This window comes from Numida meleagris, chromosome 9 (assembly GCF_002078875.1).
Source record: "Numida meleagris isolate 19003 breed g44 Domestic line chromosome 9, NumMel1.0, whole genome shotgun sequence".
NCBI classification, from domain to species: domain Eukaryota; kingdom Metazoa; phylum Chordata; class Aves; order Galliformes; family Numididae; genus Numida; species Numida meleagris.
In genome coordinates, this window is record NC_034417.1 from 1,653,263 (window position 1) to 1,669,178 (window position 15,916).

General features: G+C 57.2%; 2 protein-coding genes across 4 annotated transcripts; one reads left to right on the plus strand and one right to left on the minus strand.

Moving 5' to 3' along the window:
- Positions 23–10,683, minus strand: LOC110403949 (cytochrome P450 1A5). Of its 3 annotated transcripts, none has more exons than XM_021407737.1 (6): positions 8,200–10,683; positions 6,355–6,481; positions 5,786–5,875; positions 5,578–5,701; positions 5,386–5,472; positions 23–5,252 (listed from the first exon to the last, which is right to left on the minus strand). In XM_021407737.1, the coding sequence occupies exons 1-6, from the start codon at positions 9,049–9,051 to the stop codon at positions 4,946–4,948; spliced, it is 1,587 nt and encodes a 528-aa protein (XP_021263412.1). In that variant the 5' UTR covers positions 9,052–10,683; the 3' UTR covers positions 23–4,945. The 3 variants fall into 3 exon arrangements, with proteins under 3 accessions (XP_021263412.1, XP_021263414.1, XP_021263413.1); XM_021407739.1 differs by lacking the exon at positions 6,355–6,481 and adding an exon at positions 7,550–7,676; XM_021407738.1 differs by lacking the exons at positions 5,786–5,875; positions 6,355–6,481 and adding exons at positions 7,224–7,313; positions 7,550–7,676.
- On the plus strand, positions 11,181–15,280 carry LOC110403826 (cytochrome P450 1A4). The gene is made up of 7 exons (XM_021407531.1): positions 11,181–11,293; positions 11,458–12,327; positions 12,851–12,977; positions 13,214–13,303; positions 13,388–13,511; positions 13,613–13,699; positions 14,287–15,280. The coding sequence occupies exons 2-7, from the start codon at positions 11,470–11,472 to the stop codon at positions 14,591–14,593; spliced, it is 1,593 nt and encodes a 530-aa protein (XP_021263206.1). The 5' UTR covers positions 11,181–11,293; positions 11,458–11,469; the 3' UTR covers positions 14,594–15,280.

The following is a 15,916-nucleotide window of genomic DNA, read 5'->3' on the forward strand; positions in this document are numbered from 1 at the left end:
GGCCGGAATCGGAGCGCCCCGAGCAGCGCGCCTGCGCCGTGCGGCTCCGCAGCGCCCCCTGGCGGCCGGCACTGCCCCGCACCCCAGGCGGGGATAGGGGAAAGCGGAGAGCGGAGACGTGCGGGGCGCTGCGGGATGGAGGGGCGGGCTGCGGAGAGGGTGGTGCTGGGGTAGGACGAGGGGAGATGGATTCGGACTGCGGGAGGGGACATTTAGCTTGGGTATAAGAAGTTTTGTGCGCTAAGGGCGGTGAGGCACTGGCACGGGTTGCCCAGAGAGGCGGCGGTGCCCCGTCCCTGCAGACACCGAGGTGGGGCTGGGGGGGTTCTGAGCACCCGATGGAGCTGTGGGTGCCCCTGCTCATTGCAGGGGGTTGGACTGAATCCCTTCCAACTCAATTCTATGACTGCAGGAACCCCCCAGCTGTGGGGTTCTACGCAGAGGGAGGCGGGCCCAGTGCTCCCCTGGCCCCAGCTCCGTGCCGACCTGCTCCGAGCGCTCGGGCTCTGCCTGCTCACGGGCAAAGCCGCCTGTCACTTCCTGCTCCACGCTGCACGCAGCCATGTAGGGCGAAGCAGGAAGCCCGGCACGGTGCGTGCATCCCCCCCCAGCGCAGGGGACGATGGAGGTGACACATCAGGAGGTCGGTGCCAACAGCTCCAGCAGCCCAGCGACGGCGCTGAACGCATCGTGGGGATTGCCGTGGAGCCCTCTGCATGGAGCTCAGTGCCCCCAAAGATGCTGGAGTGCAGGTTGGCCCTCCTCGTGTGCATCCCTTCTCCACGCTCTGCCTCACTCAGTAGCGGTGCAGGGAGGAAATGAGAGCAGCTCTGCTTGCAGCAAAGCGCGGATGCGGGCACCAGCCCGTGCACCCTCCCCGGGGCAGAAATGCTGCGAGCGGAGCAGCGCACCTGCACGCTGAGCTGAGCCCAAAGGCAGGTGGATGCGGTCCTGCAGCGCTGCAAGCTCCTGGGCAGTGGGGATGCAAAGCTCCCGCCCCAAATGAGCATCCTCCAAATGAGCATCCCACTCTGCAAATGAGCATCCCCCACATGAGCATCCCTCAAATGAGCACGCCCCTCCGCGAATGAGCATCCCCCCCCTCCATGAGCATCCTTCACATGAGCATCCCTCAAACGCTCGGAGCAGGAACGCAGCCTTTCGGGAAGCGAAGAGCTCCGTGCGTGCACGGCAGAGATGTGACAGATACCACACGAGGGCGATCACGTCCCAAAGCCGACCCAGAGGGGACAAAAAGGCTCCGGAGAGCATCGCTGCTTCGGGACCCGCGCTGCCCTGCCCGGTGCTGCACACTGGGGACATTCAGCCCTGGCTCTCGTGTGCTTCTGTCCATGTGCCGGCCCCCAGAACCGCTCTCTGGTTCTGCCTCGTTTTCCGAGGAGCGTCCCCTCGTTTCCAGGAGGGTTTTAATTAAAGCAGAAGGGAGTGGGTTGCCGCGGGGACTCCCAGCGTGCCAGATGCAGGTGAAGGCTGCAGGGAGCCAGAGGAGAGCAGGGATTGGGGTCGCTGCCCCCAGCCCCCCACTTGTCCCAGGCAGCCCTCGGTGTGCAGGAAGTGGTTATCACTGTGACTGCTTTGCTGTGCCTCAACCTGGGGACAAACTCCATCCTCACCTGCCTTCATGTGCACCCCATGGGGCCCAGAGAAAGTCCCACCAGCTCCAGTGCCCCAGGAGATAGAATCAGAGAACCATGCTCCGTGGTGGGGAGCAGGTTTTCTTCCCCAAGAGAAAGAAACCAGCCATTCTTCCCACTGCAACACAGCTGCTCCCATGGCTGAAGGAAGAGGAAAGCCTGGCTTGGTCCTGAAAGTGGAGAGGCAAGGAGACATGGTCTTTGTAGGTCTTCTTCTCATAGAATCATTAAGGTTGGAAAGATCACTGTGATCATCTCGTCTAGCCACCAGCCCGTCACCACCATGCCCACTAACCATGTCCCACAGCAAGCAGGGATGCAGGAACAAAACTCACCGTGCTCAGGTACCACCACAGCCTCCTGGCAGAAAGCAAGCACACGTGGCTCCGAAATGAGGGGCTCAAAGTGAAACACAGAGCCTTAGGATGTCAAGCATCAAGAGTATTCCTAACATTGAGGGACTGTCCCCTCTTCTGGGGACGGGCAGTCACAGCAGTGGGTGACACCAGCTTGGCTTAGGAGCCAATTTATTTCTCCCTTGGCAAAACTGAGCAGGTTTGGCCGTTAATTACAGGCACCCAAGAGTGCTGAGGGACAGAAGGGAGATGGAGCTGGGTTAGAAATATACAGGATGCTCTTTTAATGGGGAGGGTCATTAAGTACCGGAGCAACTCCTCTGGGGAACTGAGAACTCCAAATGCTGGCATCCAGGTGGAGGAGCTGGGTTTCACCTGAGCTCAGGTTTCCATCCCAGCTGGACATGTCCCTGTGGGCTCAAGAGACCAGGGAGCCTTGCCAGCTTGGCAGGAGGACCCGGAGCCAAGAGGCCATGGCTCAGTGCTGACTCATTTTAAAAGCACCAATAAAAGCAATTAGCCGTGGTGCAATCAAAGCTCCCCTGGCTTATCACAGCTCCGGTCCCCATAAAGGTCCCCATAAAGAAATCATGGCAATCTCAAGCTACCTGGGAAGTAAATTGAGGCTTTAACTGAGGAAAATCATTTGTGGAAAGACAAAGATAGAGGAGCCGTGTAAGCAATTGGTGCTGGCGTGGCAGTGATCGATGGATTTGCTTATTGGGAGGTGGTGGAGAAGAGGAGGAAGGGCAGAACTGTGGGTGCAGCGTGGGAACACTTTGATGAGAGCTGCCAGGACACACTAAGAATGTCCGAGGAGGCAAGACCAAACTTGTACGGCAGCCCTGCTCCCTTCCAGAGCTGCCCCAAAAGGTCTCCTTGCTGCTCTCTGCTTGCTCTCCTTCCACTCTCCTCCTGCCTTCTCCCTCCCTTCCCCATCCTGGCTTTGCAGTGACTTTCACTCTGGTTCTGCCCGATGCCCTCAGGCACCAGTGACCCCGGGGGCAGCAATCAGCCCTTGATAAACACTTCTCGAGGAACCACCACCAAGGGGCTGTTTCACCTCACGGATGTTAATATTAATCCAGTTATCGGCCCCAGGGCTATAAAACGCTCATCTCTAAAGAGTAAAAATTGCCCCCATGTTCTTCCTTTATATCTGCACTTGTGTATTGCGGGCCTTATCAGCAGCCAGCACCAGGACTCGGGGGGTCAGAGTCACGCAATGGCTCCAGCTGATGGGACTCTGGTCCTGCACCAGCACCAGAGTCGCTGGCCAAGTCCGTGGGAGCCTCCACACACCATGGAGGTGGCATGACACCACAACGGGGTGGTCCTGGAGGTCTTCCTCCAAGTTAAGGGCTGAGAAGCTCAGCCCCACGTCCGTGATGATCCCACCTTCCCTGGGCTGTCCTTGGGATGCCCCCCATGGACAGGTGGATCCTGACTCTATTGCCTTTACCTATGGCTTTTGTTGAAGGTAGGGGAGATGCTATTTGACTAATGGACCACATGCATTGTCCTAAGCCATCCTTCCACATTTCCTCCAAGGCTGGTGACCTCAGCTCAAAGGAACTTTTGACTCAGAAATGTGCTGGAAATAGCTACATCAACATCCTCGTTGAAGCTAAGCAGAATTTGTCTTCCATTTGTCTCAGTGCTGAGAGCAGAGATCAGCCTGGGCTCCAAAACCTTCTTCCTGCCTCATCATCCTCTACACCCATTGGCAGCATCTGGACATACGCAGACAAAGAGTTGTTCCTTCCATTCCTGCTGGTTTAACGGGTCTGAACACCTCCCTGCTCTTGCTGGAATCTCCCTGAGGTCTTGGGCAATCGGCTTCCCCATTTCCTTCCCCAACGGGCTCTTTTGTTTTTCTCTCTTCTTGGAAGTTTCTGTCCAAGGCGTGTTTCCATGTATGCAGTTACCAGCCGCCGGTATTCGGACCTGAAGAGAGCTCTCATTGGTTAGGGTCTGTTGTTATGGTTGAGTAGATGCAACCCATGGGAACGGGTTCAAGAGCGGTGCGTGCTGCACTGAGTGGTTGTACTTGTTCCCATATCATTGCGTGCCAGGTTCTGGGTTGCGTGCAAGCGAACAACAAGCTGTACTAGGGCAAGAAGAGGAGGCATCTGGCCCTCCTGGTAGGGGTTGACTGACAGCCAATGTAAACTTTTGGGTTTAAGTTGGAGAAGGTCCTATTCTCCTCTCCCTTTTGTGAAAACACCCCTTCTCCAGCCCAGAAAACCAACAGCCTGGTGCGAGGTTGTCTGATAGATTCTCAGAGAGGCACTAAAGCTCCTGAATGGGATCGTGGGGGGGACAAGTCAGTCGGGAGATTAAAAACACAATGTAGAAACAAGGAAACCAGCTGTCTTCGGAGGGCTTGGAGAAGTATTAGCATTTTTCCGAGATATTTTCCCCAAATCTCCAAGAATTTTTCCCTGCAACCACATCTCCACTGAAAGTAAATTCCAATTGGTGAAAATGTGTCCCCAGAGTAGTCCAGAAGCAGTGACCATGGCTGGACATGGATAGCATCATCCTCATCCCCACCCAAGCTTTGGACATCAGATCTGCCAAGATCTTGAGGTGTGGGCTGGCTGTCCTTCGGCTGTCAAAGAGTAATTCTGAAGGAATACAGCCCCAAGGTGTTCAGATGGTCTGGTTTGGGGTACACTTCCTATCCGTCTGTCAAATGGCAGCTTGAGCTCCCCACAAATGTAGTTTGTGGTGCTAAGAGAAGACGGGATGGAATATCCAGCACCAGAAATGCCAGGAAATGAAAAAGGTGAGCAAACACTAGAAAGTGAACAAGACAAAATGAGGAGCTTCAATGGCTTTCGTTTATTGCATGGTTCTGTGAGGTTATGCCACACCTAGGTCTGCTATAAGGGCACCCAAGTGGCAATATCCAGGCTATGGATAAACTGCTTAGTTCGAGCTCTTCATGGAGAAGCGCTTCTTGACTTGAAAGTGCTCACATCTCTTATGCTTGATGGTCAGTCCATATATAGGCGTCATGTCTGCCTTCTTGCCATCACAGATGCTGAACTCCAGTTGCTGGAGCAAGGTGGACAGGAAAAGGAACACCTCCCACCTGCCAATGACCTCCCCAATGCACCTCCTTTTCCCCAGGCCAAAAGTCATCACCTTCTCCGCATCCACTTTGTTCAGTTCGGTCCCTTCAGCATTGAGGAAACGCTCTGGGTTGAAAGTCTGTGGATCCTTCCAAAGTTTCCTGGAACGGCAAACATCAGATTTTGAGATGATGTCCCCCGGCCATGGATGCAGGGGACACTGGATTTAGTAGACACCTCATCTGCTCCTTTTTCTCTTGGAGCAGGAGGCTTTCTGCCCTTGAAGATACCTACTCATCATGATTCACTTGCCACTGGTTGATAAACACGCAACGGTCCTTTGGGATGTAGTAGCCATTCAGCACCGTGTCCCTGGTTGTGCTGGCGAGAGGAGAGAGGACTGTGAGGCTTTGGGAAGCAAAGAGGCTCTTCTGCATCCTCAGCGGACTTCAGTAAGTCCACCCTCTTGGCAAGCCCAGCACTTGCCTGTGCGGGATGGTGAAGGGCATGAAGGAGGAGTGCCGGAACATCTCCAGGATGAAGGCTTCTGTGTAGGGCAGCATGCCCCGGTCGGACAGCCGTGGTCTCCTCTCCTGGCCGATGGTCTGATCTGTGGGGTGTGGACAGGAGGAGCCGGTTGGGGCCAGCCCTTCATGGAGGTCTCAGCCCTGGAGAAGCGGGCTGAGGAACTCACCCAGCTCTGCCTGAATCTTCTTCTGGATGTGGGGGTACGTCACGAGGTACATGAGGCTCCAGGAGAGGGCGGTTGTCACGGTGTCGAAGCCTAGTCAGAGAGGAGAGAGCATGCAGACCAGGTCTACACAACACGTAGGGCAGAGGACATCCTGGGCACACACAGTAGGGCTTGGATTTTTATCCTGATGGAGAAAGCTTTGCTGAGAACTTCAGTTCTCATTCGTCGCTGTTCACCCCTCGGTTATGTCAGGTTGGTGTAAGATCCTAGTTTACTGGGAATCGAGGGAGTTTCCACAGAGCAGCTCAAATATGAATCAGTCAGTAGGCATTTCCTTCAACCACCCTGGCTTGTGAAGTTTAACCAAGCTACAAACCGTGCCCTATGCTTTTTCCTAAAGCCTCTTTCCAGAGCTGATGTCCCATAGGGTCTCTGGGGTGTTTCCAGGAGAAGACTGGAGAGCAAGAGGATGGGTGTTTAGCCCCAGCCTGGCTGTCTGGGGTTGGGTGAGGAGCAGTGAGGAGCCTGAGACAAGCTGCAGGAGCTGAGGGAGCGCTGGGAAGACATACCTGCTCCAAAGATGTCATTCACCAGGTTGATGATCTTCTCATTCGGGATCTGCGTGGCACTATTGGCTTCAGCTTTTTTCTCCATGCACTGCTCAATGAGGGAGTCGGTGACATCTCGGATGTTGTTCTGAGAAGAAGAGACAAGTGATGCTGACTTGCTGTAAGAACCCATGGTGGTATGAGCAAGGGAGACCATCCTTCAGTGCCCAGTGCCCCTATTGATTTTGCAACCTAAGAAAATGAGCTGGCCATTGGCAGCAAGGGGACAAGTAACTCACTAATACCGAGCAGGAACTCATCTCTGAGGCAGATGAGGCTCCCATGAGCTCTTACCTTGTCAAAGGTCTCGTAGTGCTCTTCCACGGCTGTCTGCAACAATTTCATGAATCTCTTGTTGAAATCCAGGAATAAATCCATTCTGCGGCTGGGGAGGTACCGGAGTAGTGGGATGAAGTCAGCCGGGTTGCCAGCAGCAGTCACGTCCCCAAACTGATCGGCCACGTTCACCACGTTGAGCAGCTCCTGGTCATTGTGGTCATAGCGCTTGCCAAAGCATATGGCGCAGATGACGTTGGCCACCGACACCACCGTGTAGCGGTAGGGGTCAAAGCTCTGCTTCTCCTCCATCAGCTGCAGGAACTTGGTGACCAGGTAGCTGGCCTCGGTGGTGACGTGCTCTTCCAGGAGGCAGCTGGAGGAGGCCGTGGGGCTGGCGGCGATGGAGAAGGTCTTCAGGGCGTTCTGTGCCAGCTTCCTGCGGGCTTTCCACNGGCCGATGGTCTGATCTGTGGGGTGTGGACAGGAGGAGCCGGTTGGGGCCAGCCCTTCATGGAGGTCTCAGCCCTGGAGAAGCGGGCTGAGGAACTCACCCAGCTCTGCCTGAATCTTCTTCTGGATGCGGGGGTACAAGGCAGCATACATCAGGCACCAGGACAGGGCGGTTGTCACGGTGTCGAAGCCTGGACAAGCACGAAAGAAAAGCATTTAGATGCCAAAATAAGACAGGCAGGAGGATATTTGCAGCTCCCAGCACTCTCGATGCTTTGGCTGGTGACACACAGCCTGTATTTGCCTTAGAGCAGTTCCACCACCAGCCACCACTGCAGAGCCATCTGCTCTGAGCCCCATGGTCCCTCCAAAACCCCAAGCTTCGTAGCCCATCTGCTGCTGGCTGCACCCATGGAGATGCCCTCACCTGCCCCAAAGAGGTCGTTGACGATGGCAATGATGCTCTCGTCAGAGGGTCGGACGCGGACATTCTCCCCTGTCTTCTTCTCCTGGCAGTGCCCAATCAATGAGTCTGTGACATCCCGAATGTGTTCCTGGGAAGAGCCAGAGGGTCAGAAACACCAGGGCACATGGGATGGGGAAAGCTCTCCTTTCCCAGCCCCTGGAGCACCAATCCATGGCCAGAAAGGGGAATGCTCGAGGCAGTGAGTGCCTGTACGAAAGCAAGGAGCAGTGAGAGGGGTTATGGTTTGAATTTTGGGTGGTCCTGTGTGGGGCCGGGATTTGGACTCTATGATCCTTGTGGGTCCCTTCCAATTTGAGGTATTCTGTGATCCTAGGTAGGTAACAAAGCCAACCCAAAGGGCAAGGAGAAATGGGGATGTGCTAGAGAAAAACCAGCAGCTCCAAGGGCCCTGCCAAGTCCTGCAAGCAGCAGAATTGGACTTGAGGTTTCTCCATGGCAGTTCGGTTTCATCAGGCAGAAAGCAGAGCAAAATCTTGAATTCTGTCCCTTCTTTCAGCAATGTTAATGAATGGGATTGTGACAAAGAGAAGGAGCAGTGGAGCAGTGAAGCAAGGAAAAGGTTTGCCACAGAGCAGCGCCCAAACTCTTACCTTATCAAAGGTGGTGTAATGGTCCCGAACAATTTTCTGTATGAAGGCACTGAAACGAGTGTTGACGTCCTTAAAGGCAGCCATGGCACGGCTGGGGAGGTACCGGAGCAGTGGGATGAAGTCAGAGGGGTTGCCAGCAGCAGCCACGTCCCCAAACTCGTTGTTCATGCTCACCACGCTGAGCAGCTCCTGGTCGTTGTGGTCGTAGCGCTTGCCGAAGCATATGGCGCAGATGACGTTGGCCACCGACACCACCAGGTATTTGTTGGGGTCAAAGCTCTGCTTCTCCTCCATCAGCTGCAGGAACTTGGTGACCAGGTAGCTGGCCTCGGTGGTGACATGCTCCTCCAGGAGGCAGCTGGAGGAGGCCGTGGGGCTGGCGGTGATGGAGAAGGTCTTCAGGGCGTTCTGTGCCAGCTTCCTGCGGGCTTTCCACGCGTCCCCCCATTCGGCGCTGAAGGCCAGGCTGTGCCCATCAGAAATGTACTTAAAGCTGGGCAGATCGGGGCGCCCCATGAAGTCTTCTGCTTGCCTCACCAAGGCTTGCCTGATGGTTTCCAGCCCGCTGAGCACCACCACGGGCCGGGAGCCGATGGTCACCTCCATCACGTCCCCATATTTGCGGCTCAGCTGGGTGAGCACCAGGTGCGGGTCCTTCCTCAGCTCCAGCACGCTGCCCAGCACGGGGAGCCCGCGGGGCCCCGGGGGGCTGCGCAGCCCCTTGGGTACGCGCTGCCGGCAGGTCTGGGTCAGCAGCAGGAGCAGGCAGAAAGTGGCAGCTGCCACCAGCACCTCGGTGGCCGAGATGAGCCCTGGGCTGCCCACCTGTACCATCACTTCCTCCGGCCCCATTGCCACCTGGAAGGAACTAAGGGGAAGAGTGGTGGAGAGTCAGGATTTGCAGGAGGCACCTTAAACAGAGCAGAGAGCTGGAGAAAGAGAGGGATGGGAGAGACATTCCATGAATTTCTTCTGCTGACATAAATACCTTCTCGATCCTACCTCTGTGTTCAGAGCCACACGCACGCAGTCCGACCTGCAGGTCCTTGAAGGTGGTCAGAGAGAGGCAGAGGGCGTCCAGCCCCTGGAACCACGCGGGATCCTCTCCTCCTGCTGCCCAGCTCTGCCATGGGGCTTTATATGCGTTCTTGGGCGCTTATCTGAGGGTCACAGAAGCCAGGACTCGAAGGGTGGCTACCTATTAACAGGGGGGCTGAGCCCACCTGGAACCACTCCAGACGCGCAGGCGAACACCCTCCAGCTCCGAGATGCTCCAGGACACGAGCCCTTCAAGCAGGGCACCTGTATCGCCACGCTATCGGTGGCGGGACCTCTGGCCTCGGGTTAACCATTGGCCAGGGTTGCGTGAGAAGTGGCTGGCGCGCTTCCCCCGCAGCGGGGAGAGGAGTGGCAGGGCAAGGGGAGCTACTGAGATAGGGCAGGGGACCGGGGCAAGGCTGGGGGCATTGCAGAGGGCTCGTCCCACACGCTTGCCCCGGTAGGAACACTGCATCCCACCTCGGTGCGATGCACAGGTGCTCAGAGCAGCAGGGAGGCTGATGAGGTGGGATAAAATTTGGGGTTCTGGCCCCAGCTTTCATCCGGTCCTTGGAAAGCACGGTGGGAATTTTGCCCAGGTACAAGCTGAGCTAATGTTTAATAAAGGCTTTCAACATCTGGCCCGAGCGGGATTGTTAATAGCAGCGCCCGGGCTCATTAACGCTTGGCGAGAACAGTTACAAAACCCCCGCTGCTAAAAGCCGGCCCCGTAATTGCACGCGCTAATGACGGGCACCAACACAGGCGTCCCAGCCCGCAGATGCCTCCCAGCCCGGCTCGGGGAAGGTGCTGATCAGCACACGGGAGATGAGCTCAGACGGACGGGAAACGCTGAGAAACAAGCCTGGGGGGGGGAGGGAGGAGGGGGTGTAACTGGATGGATACGCAGACGGGGCGAGCAGCTCCGAGAGCTTCGGGACGGCTGCTTGTGAGCGTGGGTGCTCGTGGGTGACGGCCGCACGGCTGACCCTGCCACCGTGTCGTCCCCAAGTGGGGACACTCGCGGTGGCATTGCTGAGCCCTGCTTTGCCCTGGGGACACGCCTGGCACCGAGCCCCGTTACCCCCGACGGCGCGGGGTGGGGGAGACCCTGATCGTGCACGGCTCCGGCGCCGCCCTGACCCCGGGCCGGGCTCCTGGACGTGGGGCCACCGCCCTGGCCCTTTAAAAGCCGTTTCCCACCCACACACCCATAGCGTGACAGAGAGTGACCGTCCCACGTCTTTACCGGCCCCTTCGCACGCGATGTCCCCAAGTGCCTGGGGGTGGGTCCCCTTTGTGCCCCCTCCAAATAGCAGCTCCCTCCTCCCCGCGTCCCCGTGCCGTTCCGTCGCCAATTTCCCCCCCCGCTCCCGACGTGCCCCCTGGGGGCAGAGGGGCACGGAGGGCACGATCGCTTCTCACGCGAACCTGGCCAATCTTTAACCGGGACGCGCCGGCCGGCAGCCCCGCGACGTGAGTCCCGTGGGGCGGCCACGAGTCCAGCCCCGAGGGCAAAGCGGGGGGAAGGGGCTGGATCCGGGACCCCCCCCTCCGGGCGGCGCGGCCGGCGGCGCAGAGCTCAGTGTGAGGAGGGGGCTGCGGCCAACCCCCGCGTGTTCGCGGAGCCGCGTGGGGCTGCGGCTCCTTTAAGAACCTCCCGGTAGCGTGACTGCAGGGACCGGGGCGGTGCAGGTTCCCAAACCTCCCAACCGCTTCGCACGCGATGTCCCCCCCACAGCCTTCCCCATGGGACCTCCGGATCCCCCGCCCGGTGTCCCCGAAACCGCTCGTGGCGCCGCGAACGCCCTCCGCGCCGTGCCGCCACCGCACCCCCCGCCCCGTCGGGGCTCCCCTCAGGTGTCTCCCCGCAAAACCAGGAGGGGTCCCGGGGGGGGGGGGGGGTTCAAAAGTTTGGCCTCGGTTCAGCTTCGAGTCACGTGATGGGAGGTGCCCTGCCAATGGCAGCGGGAGGCGATGCATATAAAGCAGGCGCGGACGGACAGCGGGTACCTGCTGGCAGGATCGGGCCCCCGTGGGACGGCAACACCCGGAGGTGAGCGTTCCCATCCCCAACCCTCCAGCATCCCACCTGCAGCCATCGCTTCTGGGCAGCGAGGGGGTCCTGGTGGCTTGCGTGGGGTCACCCTCACCCCACAATCTCACGCTCCAATATCTGGTGGAGGACCCTCCCCCCCATCAGCTCTTTCTCCTTCCCAGGTTCATTTCCAGATGGCAGCGGGGCCGCAGGCAGCGATGGCGCAGGTGGGCAGCCCAGGGCTCATCTCAGCCACCGAGGTGCTGGTGGCAGCTGCCACTTTCTGCCTGCTCCTGCTGCTGACCCAGACCCGCCGGCAGCGCGTACCCAAGGGGCTGCGCAGCCCCCCGGGGCCCCGTGGTCTCCCCGTGCTGGGCAGCGTGCTGGAGCTGAGGAAGGACCCGCACCTGGTGCTCACCCAGCTGAGCCGCAAATATGGGGACGTGATGGAGGTGACCATCGGCTCCCGGCCCGTGGTGGTGCTCAGCGGGCTGGAAACCGTCAGGCAAGCCTTGGTGAGGCAAGCAGAAGACTTCATGGGGCGCCCCGATCTGCCCAGCTTTAAGTACATTTCTGATGGGCACAGCCTGGCCTTCAGCGCCGAATGGGGGGACGCGTGGAAAGCCCGCAGGAAGCTGGCACAGAACGCCCTGAAGACCTTCTCCATGGCCGCCAGCCCCACGGCCTCCTCCAGCTGCCTCCTGGAGGAGCATGTCACCACCGAGGCCAGCTACCTGGTCACCAAGTTCCTGCAGCTGATGGAGGAGAAGCAGAGCTTTGACCCCAACAAATACCTGGTGGTGTCGGTGGCCAACGTCATCTGCGCCATATGCTTTGGCAAGCGCTACGACCACAACGACCAGGAGCTGCTCAGCGTGGTGAGCATGAACAACGAGTTTGGGGACGTGGCTGCTGCTGGCAACCCCTCTGACTTCATCCCACTGCTCCGGTACCTCCCCAGCCGCGCCATGGCTGCCTTTAAGGACGTCAACACTCGTTTCAGTGCCTTCATACAGAAAATTGTTCGGGACCATTACACCACCTTTGATAAGGTAAGAGTTTGGGCGCTGCTCTGTGGCAAACCTTTTCCTTGCTTCACTGCTCCACTGCTCCTTCTCTTTGTCACGATCCCATTCATTAACATTGCTGAAAGAAGGGACAGAATTCAAGCTTTTGCTCTGCTTTCTGCCTGATGAAACCGAGCTGCCATGGAGGAAGCTCAAGTCCAATTCTGCTGCTTGCAGGACTTGGCAGGGCCCTTGGATCTGCTGGTTTTGCTCTAGCACATCCCCAGTTCTCCTTGCCCTTTGGGTTGGCTTTGTTACCTACCTAGGATCACAGAATACCTCAAATTGGAAGGGACCCACAAGGATCATAGAGTCCAAATCCTGGCCCCACACAGGACCACCCAAAATTCAAACCATAACCCCTCTCACTGCTCCTTGCTTTTGTACAGGCACTCACTGCCTCGAGCATTCCCCTTTCTGGCCATGGATTGGTGCTCCAGGGGCTGGGAAAGGAGAGCTTTCCCCATCCCATGTGCCCTGGTGTTTCTGACCCTCTGGCTCTTCCCAGGAACACATTCGGGATGTCACAGACTCATTGATTGGGCACTGCCAGGAGAAGAAGACAGGGGAGAATGTCCGCGTCCGACCCTCTGACGAGAGCATCATTGCCATCGTCAACGACCTCTTTGGGGCAGGTGAGGGCATCTCCATGGGTGCAGCCAGCAGCAGATGGGCTACGAAGCTTGGGGTTTTGGAGGGACCATGGGGCTCAGAGCAGATGGCTCTGCAGTGGTGGCTGGTGGTGGAACTGCTCTAAGGCAAATACAGGCTGTGTGTCACCAGCCAAAGCATCGAGAGTGCTGGGAGCTGCAAATATCCTCCTGCCTGTCTTATTTTGGCATCTAAATGCTTTTCTTTTGTGCTTGTCCAGGCTTTGACACCGTGACAACCGCCCTGTCCTGGTGCCTGATGTATGCTGCCTTGTACCCCCGCATCCAGAAGAAGATTCAGGCAGAGCTGGGTGAGTTCCTCAGCCCGCTTCTCCAGGGCTGAGACCTCCATGAAGGGCTGGCCCCAACCGGCTCCTCCTGTCCACACCCCACAGATCAGACCATCGGCCGGGAGAGGAGACCGCGGCTGTCCGACCGGGGCATGCTGCCCTACACAGAAGCCTTCATCCTGGAGATGTTCCGGCACTCCTCCCTCCTGCCCTTCACCATCCCACACAGGTAAGCATTGGGTTAAGTAAGTAAGTTTGGGTTTTGTTTTTTTGGACGTCACCACGAAGCTGTGGGTCTCCTCTCGACTTCTCCCCCCACATTTCTTTCAGTACAACGAAAGACACTGCACTGAATGGCTATTTCATCCCCAAGAACACCTGCGTGTTTATCAACCAGTGGCAAGTGAACCATGACGAGTGAGTACACCGGAGCGTTCCTATCTGGGTGCAGCAGGGTTGCTTGGCACGAGGATCGCTCACATCCATCCTTACAATTGCACGCTGAAGCTGAACGGGTTGTGAAGGCAACATGACGGCTGATGGATGCAGAAGGGGGTTCCCAGACCAGGTGTCAGAAGCTTTGTGCTACGTGGGAACCTGTTCCCCCATACCCAACCTGCAGTCCTTTGGCCGAGGTGCTGGGAAACCCCACGGAGCAGCCAGGCTGGGACAGGCTCGAGAGTTTTTGCAGGGAGGATGCCAGAGGAGAAATCCCTCGGGTTCCCATCCTTCCTGCCTGATTCCTGTGCTCCCGTTTCAGCTGAAATGCGTGTCCCAGAATTACGTGCCCAGTTCAGTCATCTCCGGTATCTGCGCAGGCAAACACAGTGAGAGTCCAAAGTGGAGGTTTCAGTGGGTTGAGCTGACAGGGGCTGACGTGCAGCTGGCACTTTGGATCAGGAACAGTGGCTCAGCCGAGGGCCACCGCTGTAGGATGGGGAAATGAGGCCTTTCTTTGGCCGCTGGCCCCAGCACCTTGCTCAGGTCCCTCCCTTCTGTCGCAGGAAGATCTGGAAGGACCCCTCCACCTTCAAGCCTGAGCGCTTCCTCAACGCAGCCGGCACCGAAATCAACAGGACAGAGAGCGACAAGGTGGTGATCTTCGGCCTGGGGAAGAGGCGGTGCATCGGGGAGACCATCGGGCGCTGGGAGGTCTTCCTCTTCCTGACCATCATCCTGCAGCAGCTGGAGATCAGCCTAGCCCCCGGGCAGCAGGTGGATGTCACCCCTCAGTATGGGCTGACCATGAAGTACAAGCAGTGCGAGTGCTTCCAGATGCAGAAGCGTTTCCCCACCAAGAGCTCTGCGTGAGGAGGGAAGAGAGAGCCGAGCCCTGCGGGGTCGAGGGCTCGCACTCCTTGCATAGAGCTGCTCCCATCGCCTCAATGCTTCACTGCAGGCATCCACATCCCTCTGCCGTGCTCAGGACAAGTGCCCTGCAATGATTTCACGCAGGGAATCCCTCAGCATTTGCACGCTGGTGACAGCCTGACTGCTAGAAATATATTATATAAGCAGTGCTGCTCGCACACGAAGCAATTAGCTGGCCTCCTAATGAGAAGCCTCCTAGAAAATACCAAATGAATGAAAATAAGGGACACAAAGCAATAAGAGGCACAGGAAAACACTTCTGGCTTCCAGACTATGCATTTGCTGCTTTTTTTTTTTTTTACACAGTATTTTTTTTTTCGCAATAGATTTATGCATTATGACTAATAACAAGCAGGGTTTGATGGCTGCAGGGCAAATCCTCCTGGCAAGTGGAGCATCAGTACCTGTTTTCTGTGTCCTGCATAGAAATGCATTTGTTTACAGAGGTAAAAACTACCCAGGTTTTCTAACCTAATAAATACTTACACAACAGTTTCTTGCGTTTTGCTGCTCTTATTCCACTGGGAGGGGAACAGGAATCACAGCTCTATCCTTAGAGGTCTGCTCGAATCTGGGTTTTTCCTAGGGGGAACTGAACTCAGTGTTCACACTGATGGAAGCTTTGCTGTCCTTGTGGGTGCTGGATCACAGAATCATTGAGGTTGGAAAGATCATCTGGTCCAACCCACCCCACCAAGCCCACTGACCGTGCCCCTCAGTGTCACATCCCCATGGTGCTTGAACACCTCCAGGGACGGTGACTGCACCTCCTCCCAGGGCAGCCTGTGCCAACGCTTCACCAATGATCAAGGTTAGAAAAGACCTTCAAGACCCTCAGGTCCAACCAACAACCTGACCTCGGTCCAATCACTAACCCATGTCCCTTAGCGTGACACCTGCATCCTCTTTTAGGGATGAGGGACCTCTCTGGGGGACAAAGTCCTCTCCCTGTGAGCATGCCCAGAGCTGTAGCGGATGCCCTATCCCTGGAGACACTCAAGGTCAGGCTGGACGGGGCTCTGAGCATCCTGAGCGAGCTGCAGATCTCCCTGTTCATCGCAGGGGAGCTGGACTAGATGCTTGACTCCTCTAAGAGGAGCCTTCCTCCCGGTGTGTCCTCTGAGCCTCTGCATTATTACTGTTACCAGCAGCCACTGAATTCATCTCAGCCAAGCTACTTGCTCCTTCCTCCCCACAACCACCGAAGCAGCTGCCAGCTCCACTGAACGCTGGTTTGAGTGGGGCCCAGCGAGCCCTGTGAGG

What these genes read in the sequence shown, in the direction of transcription:
- LOC110403949 (XM_021407737.1), bottom strand. Translation starts at nt 9,051, where the DNA reads ATGGGGCCGGAGGAAGTGATGGTACAGGTGGGCAGCCCAGGGCTCATC. An exon ending in GAATGACATCTTTGGAGCAG is followed by an intron (nt 5,876 to 6,354) that starts GTATGTCTTCCC and finishes CTCTCTGACTAG; the next exon opens with GCTTCGACACCGTGACAACC. An exon ending in CCCTTCACCATCCCGCACAG is followed by an intron (nt 5,473 to 5,577) that starts GCAAGTGCTGGG and finishes TCCTCTCGCCAG; the next exon opens with CACAACCAGGGACACGGTGC.
- LOC110403826 (XM_021407531.1), top strand. Translation starts at nt 11,470, where the DNA reads ATGGCAGCGGGGCCGCAGGCAGCGATGGCGCAGGTGGGCAGCCCAGGG. An exon ending in CAACGACCTCTTTGGGGCAG is followed by an intron (nt 12,978 to 13,213) that starts GTGAGGGCATCT and finishes GTGCTTGTCCAG; the next exon opens with GCTTTGACACCGTGACAACC. An exon ending in GAAGATTCAGGCAGAGCTGG is followed by an intron (nt 13,304 to 13,387) that starts GTGAGTTCCTCA and finishes CACACCCCACAG; the next exon opens with ATCAGACCATCGGCCGGGAG.